This window comes from Tauraco erythrolophus, chromosome 2, assembly GCF_009769465.1.
Source record: "Tauraco erythrolophus isolate bTauEry1 chromosome 2, bTauEry1.pri, whole genome shotgun sequence".
NCBI classification, from domain to species: Eukaryota; Metazoa; Chordata; class Aves; order Musophagiformes; family Musophagidae; genus Tauraco; species Tauraco erythrolophus.
This window is the reverse complement of record NC_141466.1, coordinates 96,794,666-96,816,189: the sequence shown is the minus strand read 5'-3', so window position 1 is coordinate 96,816,189 and position 21,524 is coordinate 96,794,666. Positions and strand designations below refer to the sequence as shown.

The 21,524-nt window shown below is 44.1% G+C and overlaps 1 protein-coding gene across 2 annotated transcripts in view; it reads right to left on the bottom strand.

The window, feature by feature from the left end:
* Positions 1–12,209, bottom strand: part of LTBP1 (latent transforming growth factor beta binding protein 1) — a 204,689-nt gene extending 192,480 nt beyond the window's left edge. For both annotated transcript variants that reach the window (XM_086628160.1, XM_086628169.1), the window contains exons 1-2: positions 11,749–12,209; positions 10,960–11,030 (exon numbers count right to left, since the gene is read on the bottom strand). In XM_086628160.1, coding sequence (XP_086484286.1) covers positions 10,960–11,030; positions 11,749–12,209 — 532 coding nt within the window. The remainder of the gene's footprint in view (positions 1–10,959; positions 11,031–11,748) is intronic.
* Between the last annotated feature and the right edge of the window lie 9,315 nt (positions 12,210–21,524).

The following is a 21,524-nucleotide window of genomic DNA, read 5'->3' as shown; positions in this document are numbered from 1 at the left end:
TGACACTAAGGCCAGTGGGTCAGATGAAAGATCTAGTCCAGTCTCCACTCTTCATTACTAAGGTGGAGGCTTAAGGACAGGTGTAAAGACAGAGCGAGAAGGAGTAAAAGTTTGTACTACTACAGCCTTCAAGAATTAGAGGCTCAGTGACTACCTGAGCAAGAGTGCTGGTTTTGTGTTTAATAACTCTCAATACATTTTTCTGTCAGGAGTTCACTAATCTGCTTTTTGAACCTGTTTGTTTCAGCATCCAAAACATGCTGTGCCAAGGAAGTTGGCCACATCAGAAGGTCAAGCATAGACAACATAACCAACCTCCCCCTGCTTTCCAGAAGCGTGGTGAAGGAACATGGAGTTCTTCTGGGTTGGTTTTTGTGGTTTAAGGTCATGCAATCTGTATCTATTAAAAAAAAAAAAAGCCACGGTGCCATATTTCCTTCAGAATTCCCTAAATCACAAAAAGCTGATTCTGTGGCTGTATCCCAACATGTTCATCCTTTTTATGCATCTTTCCCTAAACAACTACTGCTCGCCACTGTCACAGACAGAATCCCAGGTTAGAGGGACGCATAGTAGGGCTGGCATGGTTGTATTTAAAACGTTGCTTCAGAAAAGCAAGTATAAAATAACAATACTACCATTAGGCTTAAACATGCCCCTTCCAACACATCTGTATGTTGGTTTGAGACTGATCTATACATATACAGTTTTCAGTCCATGTGTTCATGTTATTTTGGTTAAAGAGTATGTATGTATTTACAGGAACAAGACCTAAAATAAAATGTTTATAACATAAACAGAATTTATTTCTGTTTTAATACATACTAAATTAAGCATAATTTATTATGTTATCAGTAAATATAAAATATCATATATTGAAGAAGTTTAGATTAAAATTTCTCTTTTAGACCATTTGAAAGAATCAAAATACAGGTACAACTAGCTCCACTCATCATGAAAACACTTTTGTATTAAATTCCTGAATTAAGATCATTAAGATCTGACCCTTAGGCTAATCGCTTTGATTTTACCTTGATTCACAATTACCTCCTTCAAACAGTAACATCTCATTTACAAGTTTATTTCCTTGTGTCTCTAGATCATGTGGAGAGCTGAAATTCACAAAAATGTACTTTTCAGTGAGAAACTCAAACAAATGAAAATGTCCCAAAAGTTTCCTGCACCCAAGCTTCCAATCTTTCAGCCTCAGCTCCACCTTTAAGCATCTCCTTTATCAAGCATCTTCTGTTGGTTAGTACTTAAATATTCACAAAAGTTATTCAATGTCATTCCCGAGTTTCTAATACTTTGATACAAGGATTACAGTACAACAGTGTTGTGGATTTTGTGTTATTTCTAGTGAGCCCATCCATCAGATTTTTCCTTTCTGTTTCCACATAAAAGTTAACATAGTTCTTTTTCCTCCTCTTAACCACACATAGTCAAGCATCAGTTTAAGCAGAATGCACTGACTTCCTACAAATTTCATCACTGTGCAGGTTGGCACAGTGTATGTCAACTTCTCTCACAAGAGTGCACAAATCCTGTCAAGCAAAATAGATGCTAGAGGGCAAATAACACAAAACATGGTAATTGGAAAGAGGATTAAGTGTGGGGTTGTTTCAGATTCCAGCATAAAATGGCTGAGAAATGATACATGCATCAGGCTTACAGAAAGGGGAAAAAAACAACACTGTGGCATGAATATATCTGCGCTTCGAGCAGAAATTTCGAGTTCCTTTACACGCAACAAAGGAATATTGTTAAAGGCATAGCAAATACTGCCTTTCTTACTTCATTAATTCAAGATTTCTATTCCTCAAGTACACAAGGAAACCAAATCAAAGCTCAGCTTGGTTGAGCGTGCATCCTTAACTAAAAAAGTTGTGACACAAAGGCACCTTTAACTCCTGCTGTGCTGAAAGACAGAGTGACTATCCCCCACTGATTCCAAAAGAAAAGCAGTGAAGCATTTTCTCTGGAGAGCGACAAGCTGTGGGTCTGAAAGGAAAGAGGTGTATTCCAGTTTCCCTCAGAAAAATCTGAATATGGTGCCAACATCCTGGAAAGTTTATAACAGTTTCCTGTTCTCCAAATTGCCATACGCTTAGCTCACCACTTTTAACACTTTTATTCTGGATACCATTTTTAAGTCTTTTAAGTCTCAGTCAGGACTGAGGATGCAACAGTGGAGACTAGAAACCCAAAAGCTAACTGAAGGAACGTTTGGTGTTTAAACTAATGCTTTTCTGGGGATCTAGTTCTCCATCTGAGTATCTCTCTCCAAACAGTTTTCAGAAGTTGAATTTTACTAGAAACTTATCCAACAATTCTACATATTAACTGAGGATAGAGGAATTTGTGACCAAGGGTGAGATAATCACGTTGTAAGACCACCATGTTATAAGACCATTCTATAAAAGAAGTTGAAACTACTTAAATAATCAGAAGAAATGGCAATAAATGCAGAAAACCTGTATGACTTCCACACTATTAATGAAGGAAGTACTTACAACTGTAGCTTCCTACACAGGAACTTTGTTTTTATCATAACTGTATGGTCTTAGGGAATTATTTCCTTAAATATACTTCAAATAAAAAAAGCATGTGTCACTGCTGGAATTCTTCACTGGTCCACTTCAAAATATCTGATGCATTCCCACACTGGAGTGGATAGCTACATAAACATGACCTCCAAGAAACGAGGGGAAACAAAAACCCAATGCTTTTGGCATACATATTTCTTTTAAAACAAACAAGTTTAGAGTATCTCTCCTAACTCAATGACAACATAACGTGCTTTATTATAATTTTCTACCTATCTTCATAGTATTATCTCTAAATGCTAAGATTTATCAGAATTTAATAGCAGCTATACTCAAATACTTCAAAAGCCTAACCAGCAAAGGATGCATTATTTTATCAGTCATAAGAATATAACATGCTGTTTGATATTTGGCATTTTCATTCATGTTGTGTTTACTGGAGTTTATATAGTATAAATACTTACGTTAGACCATACATGCTGGGAGACATTTTAAAGTATTTAATTATATGAGATCATAATTATACATGTTCTGACAGTACAAACATTTCATATGCTATAGATCCTTCTATTATTTTAGTATCCAACAACAAAAAAAATCATTCACTACAGAACAGACTAAGCCAAAGAAACTAGCAGATTAACATGTCACATGCTGTTCTTGCCTGTTGGGAGTGGTTCACAGTCCAGTCTGCAATCTTTTTGATTCTCTTAACCTTCCTCCTTACAGTGCTTATTCATTTTGTTACAAAATACTTTGTAAGAAATATGCGGGAAACTGAACAAAGATAAACCCAATAAAGAGACAATTGAAAATTTTTAACTGGATGCAGGATTCAGACAAGTGAAGTGCTACAGAAAAGAAACACCACAGAAAAGACTATTAATCATAATAGAGTAATTAAAATGCTAAGAACAATAAAGTTTTTCCTAAATCCAACCAACTCTCAATAACAGTTCACCATTTAGTTGAGTTTCTCTGAAAACCCAAGCCTAAACTGCCATCTAGAGATAATAAACTGATTTGAATTGTGAAAAAACAAGTCACAAAACAATCTCCTTTTATCAGGAAGCAGCTCTCCAAAACTCTAGGTTTACACGGGGATTACTATCTGCATTTCACAAAGAGAACATGGCTGAGCAGAACTATTTTTAGCTCTGTATTTAAATGAACATTGTGCCCTGCTAACATGCAAAATCCTTGTTCCCCTTCTGTGTACAGTCAGAAATGCGGAGAGATGCTAAAGTTTTGCTTTCTTTCTGTAGTCAATGGAGACGATCTGTTTTCTAGGAATAAATCAGGCTATGCAAATCAAGTACTGGTGCTTTTAAAGGCAGAACAAAAAAACTAAAGCAGAAAACCTCAAATCCAACTCAGTATCAGTCTATGTAAGCTACAGAACACAAACTCACTTGACAATCTGAACCACTCACAATCCGCTAACACCCAGTTCTGCAGTATTTGAACAAGGATTCAGTTGACGGAGGTGTGTGCCCCTCTCCATCCACCCTCCACTAACTCTGTAGCTCCCAAGGAATCCAAGTTTGCTTTAAGGCAGGATCAGCTGGCACAAGCAGCTCTTCCTGTTGGAGGCTGCAGAGAAGGGTATCGTTAGAGGTGCTGCACCCAAGTTCTTCAAGGCCCTGCAGAGTGTAGAACCCCACCCCTCACTGCTGCCTCACTTTCCCAAAGGCCGGGAGGATCACGGATCCCATACACACAGCCACTTTGCCCTGCTCTCTCACTTTGCTGGAGAGGAAGGAGAGGGGAGCATGCTCCACTTCCAGTTCTTCCCTTCTCCACACTCCGGAAGAGCAGCCGTACAGAAGCGAGGTGTAAGACTAGTACTGTAAGTATCAAAGTATCACTTTGCTGCCAACACGTCATTTTGTTCCTGCACACACACAGAACTAGAACACCGTGCAATGGCTGGATGAACCACAGCTCTTCCCAGCACCTACATACCTTTCTACACCACTTCCAAGTCACACACTGAAAACAAATAGCCAACAAATCTGCAAGGAAAACAAAGAAAAAAATCTCCAGTTTTCCAGGTTCCTTCTGATACTGACTTCCAATCCACTGTAGATTTACTACAACTTTACTACATGTCCTGCTTCTTTTGTTTACACTAACTCCTGCAACAAGCTGAATGAGTTCACTATTGATATGCTGTCTACTTCAGTGCAGAAGTAGAGAAGTTTCTTTTAAGGTTTTTTTTTCTTTTGTTTTAAATCTATACACACATGTAGTATTTGTATGAAACAGAGACTATGTACCATTATAACCTTCCTTGTTTCCAGTAAAGTCCCAAATGGCTCACAAAGAAAAGGCTGGGTAGGTTTCACCTCACGCTAACTGTGGACTTATGTTTCCTCACCGAAATGTGGCAATAGCACACGGCATGGTCACGTCTGTACAGCAGCGAGCAACTAACAGCTCCCCATCTTCTCACAGCTCTTACTTCCTCCTCTCTTGGGATGGAGGGAGGCTGGCTGCCATCAACGGCCAGGAGGTGGACACTGTGATCAAAGTCTGTGTTACTGCTTTAGCTTGGATCAGGATTCTCTCTTGAAGCATATCTTATCAATCACACTCACCAAGGTTTGGTTCATGTTGTGGGGCCATCATAAGGCACATGCACTGTATTTCTTTTAAATAAAAGCTAAACCCAAAATATGAACACTCCCAGAATGCACCTAATGTATTTCAGCCTCATATTGGCATCCATTCCATGAGACCAGACTATACCTTGTCCAAAATAAAACACTGAGCCCTGAAACACGCATACCGTGGGCCTCAGGTCATCAAAACCAAAGGCTTTGGTCTATAGATCTGCTCCCGTCAGTCCATGCTGCTTGCTAATGTAGACAAAGCCAAAGATGACAAGAATCTGGATCCTCTCGTTCTCTGCCCTTCCCAAGAACAGTAAATGAAAAATAAAGCAGAGTAGAACTACTACTGACGGCTAACAGGAGCTTTCCCACTACAAAAGCCAATCTATTCCTTGTATATGGAATTCAACAGTTTTATTTACATATTACAGTAGCAAGCACAGCAGAGGCAAAACCAAGCTACTCAACTAATGGCTTTCGGTTTTTCAATTTTGAAGTGTTTAAAAACAACATCAAAGAATAGATTAAAAAGGACTAATGTATAGGCCAGTTACATAAAGTCAAAGTAGTTATGTCTCTTCAAAATGGAGACATTTAATTTTGATTTAGACATAATTTGAAGGAGATTGATACTGCTTTTACTGAGATAATGGTCTTAGAATGAGAACAACCAACATTTGGAGACAGTATGTTATAGTTAGACTTTGTATACAAAATGTAAATAAACAAAACTTGATAAAACTCAAAGTCACAAAACTGATTAAGCACAAGCCTCACAAACCATTTATGACCAGAAAACCTCCATGAAGCACAGCGGCAAACATTTGAAGTACTCAGTTCCAATGATGAAAAATACAGCTCTCCTGGATACCACCATTTCTAAGATCTGAACTGAAGACAGAGAAAGAGTAGATTCTAAGCAACCAATATTAAATTTTTAGTGGTACAGAATTTTATATCTAAACTGGGAGACCCAGGTATGCTTCCAAGTTTCCAGGTCTGGATCCTAGCCCTACATCAGAACAAGACCTGAGCATGGAACCTTTCCCTCACCTTCCCCAAGAAAATTCAGGAGCACAAGCTAGAAGCAACCTAGGTGTGTTCCATCCAAGTCTTGAACAACCGGGAGCCTAGAATTACCAATCGCATTGTGAAGTGCCCTGGTCCTGAAGGAGACATAAAGCTGCAGCATGCTAACTCAGTGATAGGGAGAAGAGTAGCTCTGGAGGTTTAGGAATCAGACAGCTAAAACCGAATCGCAACACACAAGTACAGGCCACGAAGATTCAGGAACTGAACAAAGGGGACCCTTCCTCTGGGCAAGTATTAGCACAACTTTTTAGCCTCCTTCTCCAGCAGGAAGACTCTACTGTTGTATATTTTCTTAATCTGAAAAATAAATTTACCTATAGTCCATTTATTTCATGTTGAGCCAGGAAGTCTTTCAAAAGAGAGGAGAATTAGCAAATAATCTTTTAATACAAAAAAAGACAACAGTTTGTCTTATATTTCTATGACCTTTCCAAGCTGCCTGAGCACATGACAGACAGGAAAGAACTTCATGACCAAACTCAAAGACTCCAGTCCAGTTCCAACTCCAAAATCCTCTCCTTATACTCATGCATGCAATACATGCATGTACACATACACCACCTCCAGCTAACAAAGACACGAGATCCTTCTACAACTAAACAGACATTAAATTTCATATAGGGAGAGGAATTACTCTAAACATAATCCTGCAAAATTCACTTCCTCACCTGTTTGCCCTATGAGCCTTTCTTAGACCTCTGCAATATGGAGCTCATGCTTCAGTATTCCATTAACAGACAACTCTCTCCATCCCTACTAGCATTAGTTAATTCTCATCGTTATATTAGTGGAAGTTAGAATTCCTTCAGGCAATGCTGTTTCTTAAACCACTGAGTTCACACTGAGAACTCACAAACAATTGATATTAATACTCTAGAAAAAATGCATTATTATACATTTTAGAAGGGGCCTACTATTAGAATAAGGTGGTTCTCTTATTTTTTTAATTATTTTTTTAAAAGATATCAGATCCTGCAAACAATATGTAATGAAAAACAGCTCCTTGTAATCATTAAAAAAAAAAAAACAGAAGAGCATATTTTGTAGGAATAGTATTAACTAACAGAAATTTAGTAGCAAGTAACTAAGTAGAAGACAACAGTTTTCAATAGGATAAACATGCAGTTTAGAGGCAGGAACTCCTAATTTCCATCTTAGGCCTTCCAGACAATTGTTATAACTTGTCCAAGGCCATGTTTAACCTATGGCTCAATTTTCATAAATGAAATAAATATTAAAAACCCACACTCTAGATTTTACTTGCCTTACAGCCATGTTATAGAGCTAATTAATGTTTGTATAATGCTCCGTTTATGCAGCAAGTACTAACAAAACATGACGTCTCAAGCCTTGGTGGTATTTCACTATCACACTTACGCAGATCGTAACCTATGATAACTATGACTGGAAGACAATCTTTGTCATAAACCCCTTCACGTGCTTATAATTTTCGAAGGTGTTTATTGCTGTGGTTGAATTTTTCCCACCCTTGTCTTCACCCAAAGGTGGATGCCCTGAACACTTCAAAAAGGTCATTTTTGATTGTTAGACAGCACTCTCCCAGCATAAAGCAATTCTGAATACTTTTAACACCGAGCTTTATTATTTCATCTTTTTAATTAGAATGATGCAGTTCTTCATAAGCAAAGTCACACCAAGTCTGAAAAAGATGTTCCCAAGACAAAACTTTACAATGTAAAACTAAAATATTAAGCACCGGGGTGGGGGGGAGGGAATCTATATGCCTAAAATTGGATACGGTAAGCACTCTCATACAGGTAGTTCACAGGAAAACAGAAGCTTACCTTCCGAGGACAGAATATCAGGCTTCCAAGAGAACATGAATACTTTAAACACAATAGACAGTTCAGCTTCAAACTAAAAATTTAGAAAAAGTACTTGAGAAGTCCACTTGCCTGCTTTGTGTATATGTTGCCCTCTGACCTGCACAGAAACATTTCAAATAATACCCCCTGTTGCTGCGACCAAGGGAAACGCGATGCAGCTGCCACTGCTCCCAGACAGACCATCACCCAACTGGTACAGAAGTCACCCAAGGGAAGAGCAGCCTCAGCCATGGCCCCATGCATGAGAAAGCAGGGCTAGCAAACACCACCATGCAAGACAAAGCGAGGGGGAAGGAAGATTAACACAGCCTGGGTTGCAAGACCATACCTCTCTCCTTCTGCCTCTTTCTGTGGGTTACAGACAGGCTTATTCACACAGGTGCAGCAGAGCAGAAACACATGCTGCTTGTTCCAGCCTGGGATTACACCTGAGCTAATAAGCCTCAATGATCAGAGCTGGCTCTCAGCACTCTCGTTCTGGAAGAACGACGGAGACAAATGGAAGTTGGCTCTGGAAAGCGCCAGTATGGGTCTGGGGTTTATTAGCTCAGACTTTGCACCATGCAAAGGAATATAAACTGGCCCTAGAGATCAAATAGCTTATTAAAGCGATACCAAGCCTGAGCTAATAAACCCTGACAGATCCAAACTGACTCTGCATGAAGTCAGCTCAGGTGTTCCTTTATCTGTGGCTCAATTAATCCACAACTGCAATAATCCACTCAAAAACAACTGATGGTCCACTATGTGAATTTTAAAACCACTTATTTTTACGAGAAATAAAGGGGTTAACTTACGGGGTTTCTGTTCTTCTGAAAGGAACATTGGGAGGTTCAAGAAAAGGAGATATCTGGCTTTTATGACTGTGAGACTAATCTTCCACAGCTAAATCAAGTCAATGCTATCTCATGGTTTGCTTAAGTTACAAAACAGACAACTTGAGTTGCCCTTGCCAAGAGAGGGGTGAAACTGAGAAGATCCAAGCCAAGTGTATTATGCTGCTGCTAGGAGGTACGAGAGTAGCATCATAGCAGGCAGCAAAAATATTTAATGCTAAGGAGAGACCAACGTCAGAGACACAAAATGAGAAAAAAAGGTCAAAGAGAAAATCCTCCTCCCTTTCTTTTAACTCTACTGCTCTATCCTCCACTAACTATATGAACAAACCAAGTAATTCATGGATTTCAATGAGATACTACACAGCTATTCCATAAAAATCTAATTGTCTGACTTAGTCCTTATTGAAGATCCTAAAAAACAGAAAGGAATAAAAAAAAAATAAGATAAAAAATATGTAATAATTCAATGATATTCGGAGAAGTCAAAAAACCCAAAACTTAAAGGACAGAAAGCAAAGGAAATTACTTAATTTATAGACAAGAGTTAAAAAGATGGATCGAAGTTATCTAGAAATAAAAGTTATTACAAGACAGAGAAAGAGCCACAAAAAGGAAAGTTGTTTGGGTTTTGTTCAAAATAGTGAAAATAAAATTGGTTGACAATAACATTGCAGTTGACATACAGTTTTTCACTTAATTACCTGAACTTACTAAGACTTTTTTTTTCACTTTTATTAGTCTTTCAGCTCTGGTAGGTGTTTACTAAGCTCTGCAATTAGGCTCAAAATACCACTGTAAACTGAAGGAAATCATTCTAGTACTCGTAATGTGTGTTAAGCAAAAAAGATGACTAACCTAACACAGCAGCATGTATTTTAAGCTGAAAATATTAATTTAGAAGACTATCTTAGCATGTCTAAATTGGTCAGGCAAATTGTGAAGTTTTATCTTTAACAGCCTACTGTAATAAAGTCTCTGCTTCCTAGCAACAGTTTCATGCAGGTCAAAGGTACTTGACCTTTCTAAGGATTACAAATGTGATTGCTCCCTATTGTGAAAAAATCCCACACAGGGACAAAAGTCACTACAAAAAAACCCAAACAGAGTTTGCACCTTGGAGGCATTGTTTACTCCAACCCTCTCAGGGACACAAGTCTGTCCTGCTGAACTAAAGCAGTGTTCCAAGATCTGCCCAATCTTGCTGATATCTAAAGCGGTTTCCTGAAGAGGTATGTTATTCCAGTCTTCCATGACCTATGTCAACATCACTCCAGTTTAGCCATTTGCAGTCATCCTGAACCCTGCCTAAATTAGCAGAGTCTTCCTCTTTCGCATTAGAAAGGATAAGCTGAGTACAATATCATTAACACAATCGGTGTTATTTTATGCACATATTTTGTGTTTCTAGATACCCCAGTAAAGGTATATCCCTCTACAAGAGCTTCTCAAAACCCACTTTTGTCTTGTTCAACGCTTCAAAAATTCCACGCCCCAAGCACAGGATCATCATGTGGGCCGCTGGTGAAGGGATAGCATGGATAGATGGCAAATCCTTGCTCCTCAGCTGTGCTCCTCTGGCAGGTTATTAAGCCTTCCTGTTCAAAAAACACTCCTAGCACCCAAGCAGTAACACAGAGGGTGTTTTTCCACCAAAAAATAACCTCTGCAAAGCTCTCTCCAAAAACACCGTTATCTATGGCTGAGAATGAACGTAAGAAGAGGCACCTGCTGTTCATTCTTTAGCAAGGCTGAAGGTTAGCAAGGAGGGATTTAGGGATGAGAAGTGACGCGTTGCAGCCGCCACACATCACGCTGCCATCGGAGAAGGGCCTGAACAAGCACGCTAGCTAGGCGTGCCAGTGCGTCGCGGGCGGGATCCGTAGCTCATCCAGCACCGCTTTGCCCACAGACAACGTCAGCACCCACCGCCTCGGCAGGTGCCAGTAGGGCGCCCGCGGGTCCCCCCGCTACTGACCGCGGCGGCGCCCCCACAGCCCCCCCGACCCACGCGGCTACTCACGTTTGATGCACCTCTGCGAGCCCGCGGCCTTGCTCCAGCCGTGGCAGCACTGCCCCCCGCAGACATTGACCCTGCGGGAACAGCAAAGAGGGACGAGGGTCCGGCGGGGCCCCCCCCGACGCCGCGGCCGGCCCCGCTCCCCAACCCCTGCCGGGCCGCGGGGCGGGCGCTGGGCCGGGGAAAGGAAAGGCGGGAAGAATTAAACCTCCAGAAGCGCGTTCGAGGGAATTCCTCGCCCGGCACCGGCTGTGAGTAGAAAGGCGGGCAGGCGCCTCCCGGAGAGGGCTGGGGCCGGGCGGACAGACACCCCGAGCGCTACTTTCCGGGGCGCGAATGGCAAAGGCGGGGGCCGCGGCTCGCCCCTGGCAAGGCCGGGGCCGCCCCCGCCGGAGGACAGGGAGGAGGGCGGCGGCGGGGCTCGTCGCGCGCTCGACGCCTCGGGCTCCCGGCGGTGCGGGGCGGGCTGGCCCCGCGCCCGGCCTCAGGTGCCTCGAGGAGGCGGCGGAGAAACGGCGGGAGGGGGGCTACGCGCCCACAGCGGGTTTGCAGCCAGCGGGAAAAGGGCGGCGTGCAGGGAACGCGGCGGTGCCCCTCAGGAGCCCGGCGCGGGCTTCCTCGGCCCCCTGCCTCTACCTCCGTACCCGAGGAGAGGCGGCAATGGCCGCGACGAAGGTGGTCGGCGGGAAGGAAGGGAGGCTCCAGGCGAGCAGGCGGGCAGCACCGCCGGCGCCTGAGCCGCGCTGGGGAGCGGGGGGCGTGCGGGGCACGGCTGGCGGGAGCGCGCCTTACCCCGGCGGCGGCGGCTGGTGCTTCTGGCGGAGGGGCAGGCCGGCGCTACTGTTGCCGCGGGGGCCCGGCGGCGGCTTGGGCCGCGGGCCGAAGCGGGCCGGTTTGGCGAAGGAGGCGGCGTGAGCGGCGGAGTTGGGGTGGACCTGCCCGGCGGGGCCCAAGCGGAGCTGGACGCCCGCGCCGCCCGGCTTGCTCATCCGCCGGGTCCGCTCCAGGCTGCCGCCGCCGTAGCGCGTGTTCAGCTGTACGTTAAATGTGCGCTGCTGCTGCTGCTCCCGCTGCTGCTCCCCCCCGAGGAGGGTCGGGCGCTGATGCCGGCTGCCGGAGGAGCCCGCCCGGCCGGGCTGCAGGACGTAGGTGATCCTCCTCAGCCTGCCCTTTTCGGAGGCAGCGAGGGCTGGTGACAAAAGTGCACAGGCAGCGAGGAGGAGGAGGACGAAGCCCCATCTGATCCGAGCCATTTCCACAGCGGGAGCCCCGGCAGCCGGCGAGCTTGGCGGACCCCCGGTGCAAGAGTTTCCTCTCGTCCAAAGAACTTGTGTGTGTGCGACCCGCTCCCTGCCCCCCAACCTGCGCCGGGAGGGGAAAGGAACAAAGCCTCAGGTTCCCCTCACCCGTCCCCCAAACTGTTAGAAAAGCTCAGCAAACACGTCGCCCCGCGGAGCAGGAAAACATCGTTGGAAGAAAGGAAGCGGCGGGTGCGAGCCGAGCCGGAGCCGGAGCCGGAGCGGGAAGGGAGGAGGAGCAGCAGCAGGAGAAGGGTGTTTGCTGGAGGGGGGTGGTCGCAATGGAGAGCAGATGTTTCGGTTGCCGGAGCTGCCAGGGGTCTGCGGGCGGGTGTAAGACACGCTCCTTAAGCCAGTCCGGGCTGAAACAAACCACCCTCTTTTCAGAGTTTCTCCGCGAGTGAGTGTGTGCGGGAGGGGAGGGGAGCGGGGCGGCGGGGGGGCGGCCGCCCCTGCCCCGGTGCCGGCCCCGCGCAGCCAATCTGGGGCCGCCGTGACGTCAGGCGGCGCTCCCGGGGCGCGGGGGGCCGCGGCCGGGGCCAGGTGACGGCGACGGGGACGGGGAGGCCGCGGGGGTCCCGGCGCCAGGAGGGGCGGGGCGGTGGGTGCCTGCGGCAGACCCCGCGCCTCAACACGGCGCGTTTAACTGCCGCCTGCCCGTGTCACCGACCGCACCGCTGTCCTGTGCGACGCACCGGGACTCGTGCAGCCGCAGAGCGTTTCTTTTCTCTTTTAATGGATACGAGGGAGATGAAGGATGAATCCACTCGCTGCCTGTGTCTTGCTGCGAGGCTCAGCGCAACAGATTAAGCAAGGGTCCTCTGGGTCGAGCAGTGATGTCAGGCGGAGGTGAGGCTTTCAAGCCCCAACAGCTTTACGTACGTGCCTCGCTTCGTAGGTGGGGACTCAATGGAAGCATTGACACACGTTAAGCGTGAGCACGTTCCTCAGTCTCTGCCTGATGAGAGCCATAGATCTGAGATGGCTCTCAGCAGAAATCCTAGCAGGATTAGGAGGGGCCATGTTCTTGTTTTTCTTTATGTTTGTCAAGCAGCATGTATCCCTACAGATCAAAATACAAACCACAATTGTACACTTGGAATTAATACATAAGTGAAGTTACCAACATTTTTCTCCAGTGTGTGTGTTAACTGATGTTACCCTTCAGCATTGTAAATAAAGAAAAAAACCCAGAAAGTTCACAAATCACTCTGAAGGTTACCTCTTTTGAAATGCTCAGAAGCTGATGTGTCTGAGTTCCTTCCAAGAAACTTTACCGAGAACCAAACAATTTGCAAATCCAATAGCCTGGAGTCTAGGTCCTCCTCCCCAGGTTCTCCTCTGCTTTCGTCCGGAGCTTCGAGGACACTGACCCTGGCTCCAAACTGATGAGATTTTGTTCTTAAATGCTCTTGTGCAGCTATGCAGCGGCACGGGGAGCAGGAGGGTTTTACATTGACAGGATTCCAGGCGAGAGCCAGTGTTAGGAGCACAACAGTCCCTTCCTCCTTAGTTCTCATCTATTTAAAACTGCTTAAAAATAAATAGATGTTTTAAATAGATGAGAGTTTGGAGCTTTCCATAGTCACAGTGTAGGGGAGCCACATCAGCATTACAGGCCTCTGCTCCTGTGCCTCCAGCGCTCTGGATTGAAACCCAGTGCTTGAAAACAGAATGCCGCCAGCACTGGGGGCTTGTAAACCCACAGTGGGTTAAACTAGAATTAAACTCTGTGGTGGTTCAGAAAAAAATAAAGAGAGATAAAGCCTGAAAGTAGCTCCAGCTTGAAGATAACCAAGTTGTTAACTGTGAGACCACTGCCTTCTCTCTTAGAAAACGTCTGTTGTTTTATTAACTTGGAAGACATTCTCAGCAACTGAACTGTTCAGTCTTCCGAAGGCTAATTATTGTCAATCCTGAGTATGCTAAATGTTTTTATAGTGTTTCAGGAACAAAAAAAATACCTTGAAACCAGAGAGGTGGGGTAAGGACTGAGTAAGCAGAGAGAATCTGATTTGGTACTCAGGATTGTTGCTCTGCACAAGGCCGCTGTCCTTCAGAAGTTTTCCAGAATGAGATCACAGCTACGTGTGTGGCTGGCTTTGTTGAACAGAGGGCAAAAACTGCATCATTCCACAGCAGAAGCCAGTTGCTTTTAAGAAATGTGGGGTTTAAGTCATGGCAAGCAGGGGGCAAATGTGGTGTATTACTGGCTACTGTACAGCAAATGGTAAGGGACCTCAAGGGAAATAGATCCACAAAGGTGAATGCCTTGCATAAAATCTAGGTTCAAAAACATTCCTCAAAAAGTGTTAAGTATTAGCTGAGATTAATTGGTTGAGGTCAAGCACTCCTCACAAATTTACATGGCAGGTCTGGTTTTCAGTATTCTCTTTTTTCCTCTAACAAGGAAATCCACACTTTTCTTCTCTGGTTTTGGTCACTTTTTTTTTTTTTTTTTTTTTTGAAGCTGGTCTAGAGGGGGTCTTGGCTATTAGGGACCTAGTTTGGCTGCAGTAATATGTTGGGCTGGCCATAGAAGTTTTACCAGCTAAGAGAGAACTTCAGTGAACCGCCACTGCAGTCTAAAGCTCAACTCAAAATTTTTTCACATGTAGAATCTCTGCTCCCAAAGGACAAAAAGTGCGACGGTTCAGCACCAAACAGCTAGATGCTGGCCTTGCAACAACAAGCCAAGTGGCTACCAAAGTTCCTGAGAATTCTCTAGTAAACAGTATCACTGCTCATAAGAAACCTCCTCTGGCTGCCTCCCCAACTCCTGCGGAAAAGGCACCAACTGAGTTTGCAGTGAGAAGCAGGAGTTAGTGTTTCACACCACCTACCAGGCACACCACTCCCTTAAAGAGCTGGGCAAGCGAGTCACGCTGTTTCTCTTCTTTTCCCCCGTGGTTTGTGACTAAAGGGTGAACACAGAGAAACATAAAGAAAGGTCCTTAGTCTGTACACCTCTTGCCAGAGGGGCAGCCCTCTGGGTGCTCTGCTATAAGGGCATAGCTCAGGCTGAGAAGGGCAGAACTGGCTGGAAGATGAGGAGCAGGACGGATGCAGGAGGCAGAACTGTCTTCTGATGAGATGGCAGGATTGCTTCAAGTGTTACAGGCGTAATGGACAGGGGAGAAGCCAGTTTGAGAGTGTATCTGCAACGAGAAGCAAAATAGCACTATTCAAACCAAAATGAAAGCAAGAATAAACTGCCATATATGTATTTGTTCGAGTCTCATGACTTTGGGGCTAGTCCCATGAGTGGAGTGAGGAAGGACAATTGGTTTTGAGCTGTTGAAGTTGGCAGGACTCAGACCTCCACAGTTCTTTTTCAGCAAGTGAAGGAGACAGGACTGCGGCCCCGTGTCTCATGGAAGATGTGTTTGGTGTGTAGGCTCGCAGGGCAAAGCAGGGACCTTTGCAGGATGCTTCAGGGAAGATGTATGTTATGTTAAGGGTAAAGTCATCTGAGCACAGGTGATCGCTCAGCCTTCCTTATGCAGCATTGTGCCACAGTAGTTCCCTGTGGCCCAATGCCCAGGTTAGCCAGGCAGTAAGTTGAATGATCAGCAATGCCTGCTGTGTCAGGCTACAGGGCCAGCAAGTGGCCCTGGTGGTCTTGTAGATCCATCAGGCAGCAAGCCTTAGCCTCCAAGGAAAGCTGGATTGGGAGCTTGCAGTTAACGTCTTAGAGCTTGACAAGGCCCAATTTTGGCTGAAGAAGAGCAATTTACAGTAGTGTAGCTCCATTAGCTTCAATAATATTACTCCAAACTTCTTCGGAGCTAAAGGAGGAAAATCAGTCTGTATAATTTCTTGTAAGCTGAGAATCAGCTGGAGACCTGTATCTGCTTTTTTCCTTTTCCATACTATACAAGTATCTGCAAAAAAAATCCCCTGTATTTTGCAGGCTAAATTATACCTTTAGTCACAGCTTTGTACAGGTAACATGACTCTAATTCAGAAGGTATTTCTTTTGAACAAAAGTGAACATCTTAGTCTCATTGTCATCAGAGTAGGGAAAAGAAGTATTTGACCTTTATTATGTCACTAAAGTATATAGCACACGTGACTCTGAATAAATACATGAAGTAGGTTTCCGGAGTAAGACCATGTCGGTGTTAGTATAATTTCTACCTGGTATTTTTTGAACAGAACTGTACCTTCCAGCCATGACTGTTGTTTGTTCCTTCAGGCAGAAACTGTAATTACAGTTTGCAACTAATATCCTGAGGCCTCAACCCTTCCTGAGTGTTACCACAGTATAAATATCATTAATAACGTTTCACGAAAAGACAAGTCCTGCTCACTCTATTCATGTAGGCACTTACATTCACTTCCAAGGAACTCAGATAGTCAGACTAGGTCTGGATGGATGTGTGAGGCTTGGAAGGAAGTGGCTTAGCTTTGCTGAACCCATTTGCTACCAGTGGCTTTCTGTTGTGACTTGGAGATCTGTAATGATCATCCCTGGCACGTCTCGGTGTTTCCAGACTCGCACTACATTACCTTGGATAAACAACATTCTGCCTCCTCCTCCTTGGATTTGCTACCATGAATGCATCTTTGTAGCGCCTTCCCCAGTACCTCCTCTCAAAGAAGTCATGGTCTCCCAGTGCATCATTATTGCCCCGGCGATCAGGGCTCTGTTGCATTAGGCACTAATGCAGATAGTCCCGAGCTACAAGTCTGGATGGGAAAAGAAGACAGGCTATAATGGTAGCCAGGGTAATGGTCATCGCTCCCCCTCTAACTACTACCAAAAAAGATTGCCATAAGGACTTTTTTTTGCATTAAGTCACACTGAAAGTCGGATGTAAAAAGTCTAATGCCATGTCCAACAAAATACATGCTGAAGGCAAGTAGAAGTTGGCTTCTTTTCAAGTTGCTGACATAACTGTCAACTGTAAATGAAGTTGTGTGGATTTGCATAGTCTTGAATTCCATTTTCCTGAACTAGCAGAAATCTCCACTAGAATATTTGTCTGTTCCACAGTTATCCTCACATACATAAAATAACTCTTTCAGGAAGACAAGATTTTTTTTCAAGATATGAAAATCTCCGCACTGTGCTGTTGCAATTATTCTTCCCCTCAAGGAAATAAACATATCTTGTCTACCAAACAATTAAAATATCCATTGAACTTTTTTATTACACCATTCCTTGCAATTGCTTATTTCTTTGTACAATCCTGTGTACACTGAAAATAAATAAACTGCAGAGGAAATTAGGTGGAAAGGACTGCAAAAGTGAGAAAATTTAATTATTTCACTTTACCTTAGGAGAAGACATGTTTAAACTAACACATTCTTCACAAAAGCAAAGTAAATATTGTAACTAATATTTGAAAACTCTCACAGCATGGCTATGTCATATGCCAAGAATACTAACCTCTACAAAAATAAACTTAGCAGTGGATCCTGGTTTTTCACTGTTGCACTGTGTGCTGCTCTGACTTACGAAAGCTGAAGGAAAAAAGCATCTGTGTAAAATAAAGCCCCTCCTGACTTGAATTAGCATTGAAGAACATCTTAAAGATTTCATAATTATACATAATCCAGGCAGATCAGCCCATCGGCATAAGTGGAAGAGAAGCAGACAGAAGCAGTACGAGACTATGAAAAGAGATGGCTCATGGGAACACCAGCCATGATTACCCCTGCAGCAGCTGCTTAATAACCTTAAAGGTAGTGTTTTCACCCCCTTGTCTGTGCTTGGTCTCCCCCTCTGACAGCTTGGGATGATGCTGAGCCGGCAGCTTGGATGTCCACTGTCCGCTTTAACCTTGCTCTCTCTGTCACAAAGAGAGAAACCCAGCCCTGCTTAGACTGCTCTGCTAGAAACTAGTATCTGAGCTCAACTGTCAGGGTAAACAATTGTTTAAAGACCAGCTGGGCACACAGAGCAGCAGATCCTGGCTCTCTGGATTAAAAAAAGGGCAGAATACTATTTCTAATGATGCATTTGGAGCAGCTCCCAGCCACACCAATATTAGAGGCTGGGACTATGTGTATAGATCCTCTGTCTGCTGTTCTTTCAAGGTTTGCGGTGGAAGGTGACGAAATGAAAATTATGAGCTTTTTTTTTTTTTTCAGAAGTAGGTAAGGAGAAAAATGCTGGGCTTTCATTTCCATCACTTTTTCTCCAATAGCAAAAGGTGTCTGCAGAGGTGTTTAAGGTCAGTCTCAGTGTGTGTGTCTGTGTTTTGCATCAGGATGCTTGAACACTGACCCTGGTCTGAGCAGGAGGACCTCTGAGGGTTCCTCCACCCTCGGTTATCGTGTGAGTCTGTGATGAGGTGTGGCATCGTGCCTAATGAGCAGCCTCAAGTGGAAGCAGGCACAGCTCGTGCCCATTTTGGGTGGGACAGAAACCACTTTCAAGAAAGTAAGCCTGCAGGGTAATAATGTACGAATGTTCATTCGTACAGGGTAATAATGTTCCTAATGTTCCTGGTGCAGGCTGCAGGTGGGAAGGAGCTTGACGACCGGAGAAGCTAGGACACGTCAGAAGAGATGAAGCAGACCCCAGAAAAAGGCTGAAACACCTGGGCTCAAACAAGATGCCAGGCACAGCCTGAACTGATCTTGCCACCAGGCAGGTTGTAATGTAAGAGTACTGCAGAGAGACATGCCAGCCCAGCACAGAGCCTCATCTGTATTTGGAACACAAAAATTCAGTCTGGCCTTATAGCAAAGGGGCTTAGCCAAGGCAGGCTGGGTAGGGGCTGACAACACCAGGCAATTAAAACATGGTTTGTAACCAGCCAAATCAAAGTGATGTAAGTGACTATTTCCAAAGCAGATGAACTGTAGCTGTCCCAAATATCCTGCAAGATCCTGAGCAAAACAGGCATGTTGGAGGTCAGAGGAAGCCAGTGACTTGATTTGTCTTTATCACACTAGCCTCACAACTGCTTCCTAATTAGGAGCTTTTTTTCTGAGGCAGGCTATGTACGCCCAGCAGTAGTTCAGATGCTGTTGCATTCCTGTGCAAAGGGACAGCAGCGAGAAGCCCAGCTCCAGAGTGTTCTTCCTGGGACACAAGAAGGAGAACGGAGGAAGGGCCTGCCTAGCAGTTCTCAGCAAGAAGGACTGTGATCCTAAATTGTGTGCAACAGACCACCACCCTCCGCAAAGGGGTGGAGCAGGAGCATAAACAAGTAGATATGCTATTTTTCTCAAAAGGCTTCGATCTTTGTGAGCTACAATCAATGGAAAGATTTCCTACTCATTTTGTTGGTCTCTGGTTGGAAGCCCATATGTGGACGGTAGAGTATTTTGTGCAATGCCTTTAAGCTGCCTCAGAGTCTGTCACATCACCAGATCCTTTTTCCGTTCCTGTTGGTTAGGGTCAGTTTTGCTGTGTTTGCCTGTTGGGCTCAGGACACTGAGCCTAAACAAATGATGATTACGAAAATTACACATTTGTATCCTCCCTTAACAGCTGTGTTTAAAATAAGTCTTTATGATTATCAGATTGTTTTAAGCTTGCCCTTGTAATTTACTGTGCTTGCCTAAAGCAGTGGCAGATGAATCTAAACAGTGCACGGCTTGTGGTCCGTCCACAGCATGCCCACGACATCGTCCTGCTCTCAGACATTCCCGTGACGGCCAGCCGGTGAGTCACGCAACCGCAGCTCCTCATTGCCGGCAAAGGGAGCCCACCTGAGGGGCAGCCTTTCACTGCTTCCTTGGTTCAGGAGCTCGCTCACTTCTCCCAGCGGGGCTCCAGTCTCCGGCATAGACGGTGTCTCCGCAGAGGCATGCTGATGCACACAAAAGCTCCCGCTGCACGTCTGCAGGCTGATTTATTAGTATACACAGATTTGCAGGGCAATATAACATCGCACGCAGCAGATAAGAACAGCATGCACAGAGTCTTGTAGCTACACACATCTATATTCCTGACTGGAAATAACCTGAAGATGTGCCTCAGTGCTAAATAGCCTGTCTGTGATTTAGATTCCTGTTTGAATCAAGTGTAGTTGGGGTGTAAAAAGTAAAGCCATTATCTGTCCAGACTAGGGTCATCCAGGAAAGCAAGCATTTGTAGCAAGAAGTTTCAGCTCATGTAGCCCTTTTTTCTTTTTCTCATTTTAGTTGTGTTAACTTTTAGCCAGCAGCACACAGAAAATCCAGAAAATTCTCTAGATTCAGGATCCATGCGTAGATGAATTTGCTAGCTTAGTTCATATTAAAGTTTAAAATTTTCAGAAAAAAAAACATATGCAGATTTCTTTCCTTTTCTTTTCTTTCAAAACAAGCATAGCTTTTTCAATTACCATAGTTTTGACCTATCAGAGTATGTATAACCTTGAACCAAAAAGTTGAAATCTGGAGACAAAAGGAATGATCTACCTCTGTACAGAAGCTTCTTGTCTATTCCTATTCAAAGTACACCAACGGCCATCTCTGACCTAAGATCGAGTAATTCCTGTACTCCTCCTAAGCTGAGTTCATCTGTGTTGCCTCTCATTTTCTGTGGGGCTGTACTCATGAGTGACAAGAGTTGGGATTCTTCTCCGGGTTGGTAAGTTTCATGATTTCCAGCAAGGTCCCTTACAGGAGTTTTTCAAGCAGAGTTGATTTAAAGGCAACTGCAATTATGAAAATTAGAAATTATGACTGCCAACTGTTTAAGCTGAGAGAAGCCCTCTCCAGTTGAGAGAACCTGAACAAAGACCATATGTAAGTCCTTAGCATTGACTGGCAAAAACACCAGTGGGTTTTTTGAGTGTTTGCCAGTTTTGCAAAAGATACACTACATAATGTTCTCAGGGTATGTGGGAATCTCTTGTGATTCTTTACAGTTTGGTTCATCAAATACTGACACTTTCAACTTCAGTATTTCATTATTTAAAGCAGCTTTTGCAAGACCCAAATCATATAGTTCTTCAGTCTTCTCTTGTCATCGATTTTATCATGTATCTTTTGAAGACCAGAATAGATTTCTACTAAATGATTTAGCTCTGCTCAAAGATACGGCTGATAAATTGAACTTTCATTCCTACTACCTGTTATTACGTTTTATTAGGTTTAAAACGAGGTGGGTTTTTTCTTCCTGAAAGAAGTTTTTTTTTTTTATTGCAGAGAGGATCTAGGTGATTTCACAACACAATCAGGTAGAACAAAGTCTTTTTCCAAAACTGTACAAATAGTTAGTTACTCTGAGCAAAAGATTCACAACAGCAGTTTAAATATTTTCTCATCATTTGATGTAGTTTGTTTTTTTTTTTTTTTAAAAAAAAGATGATCCATATTCGT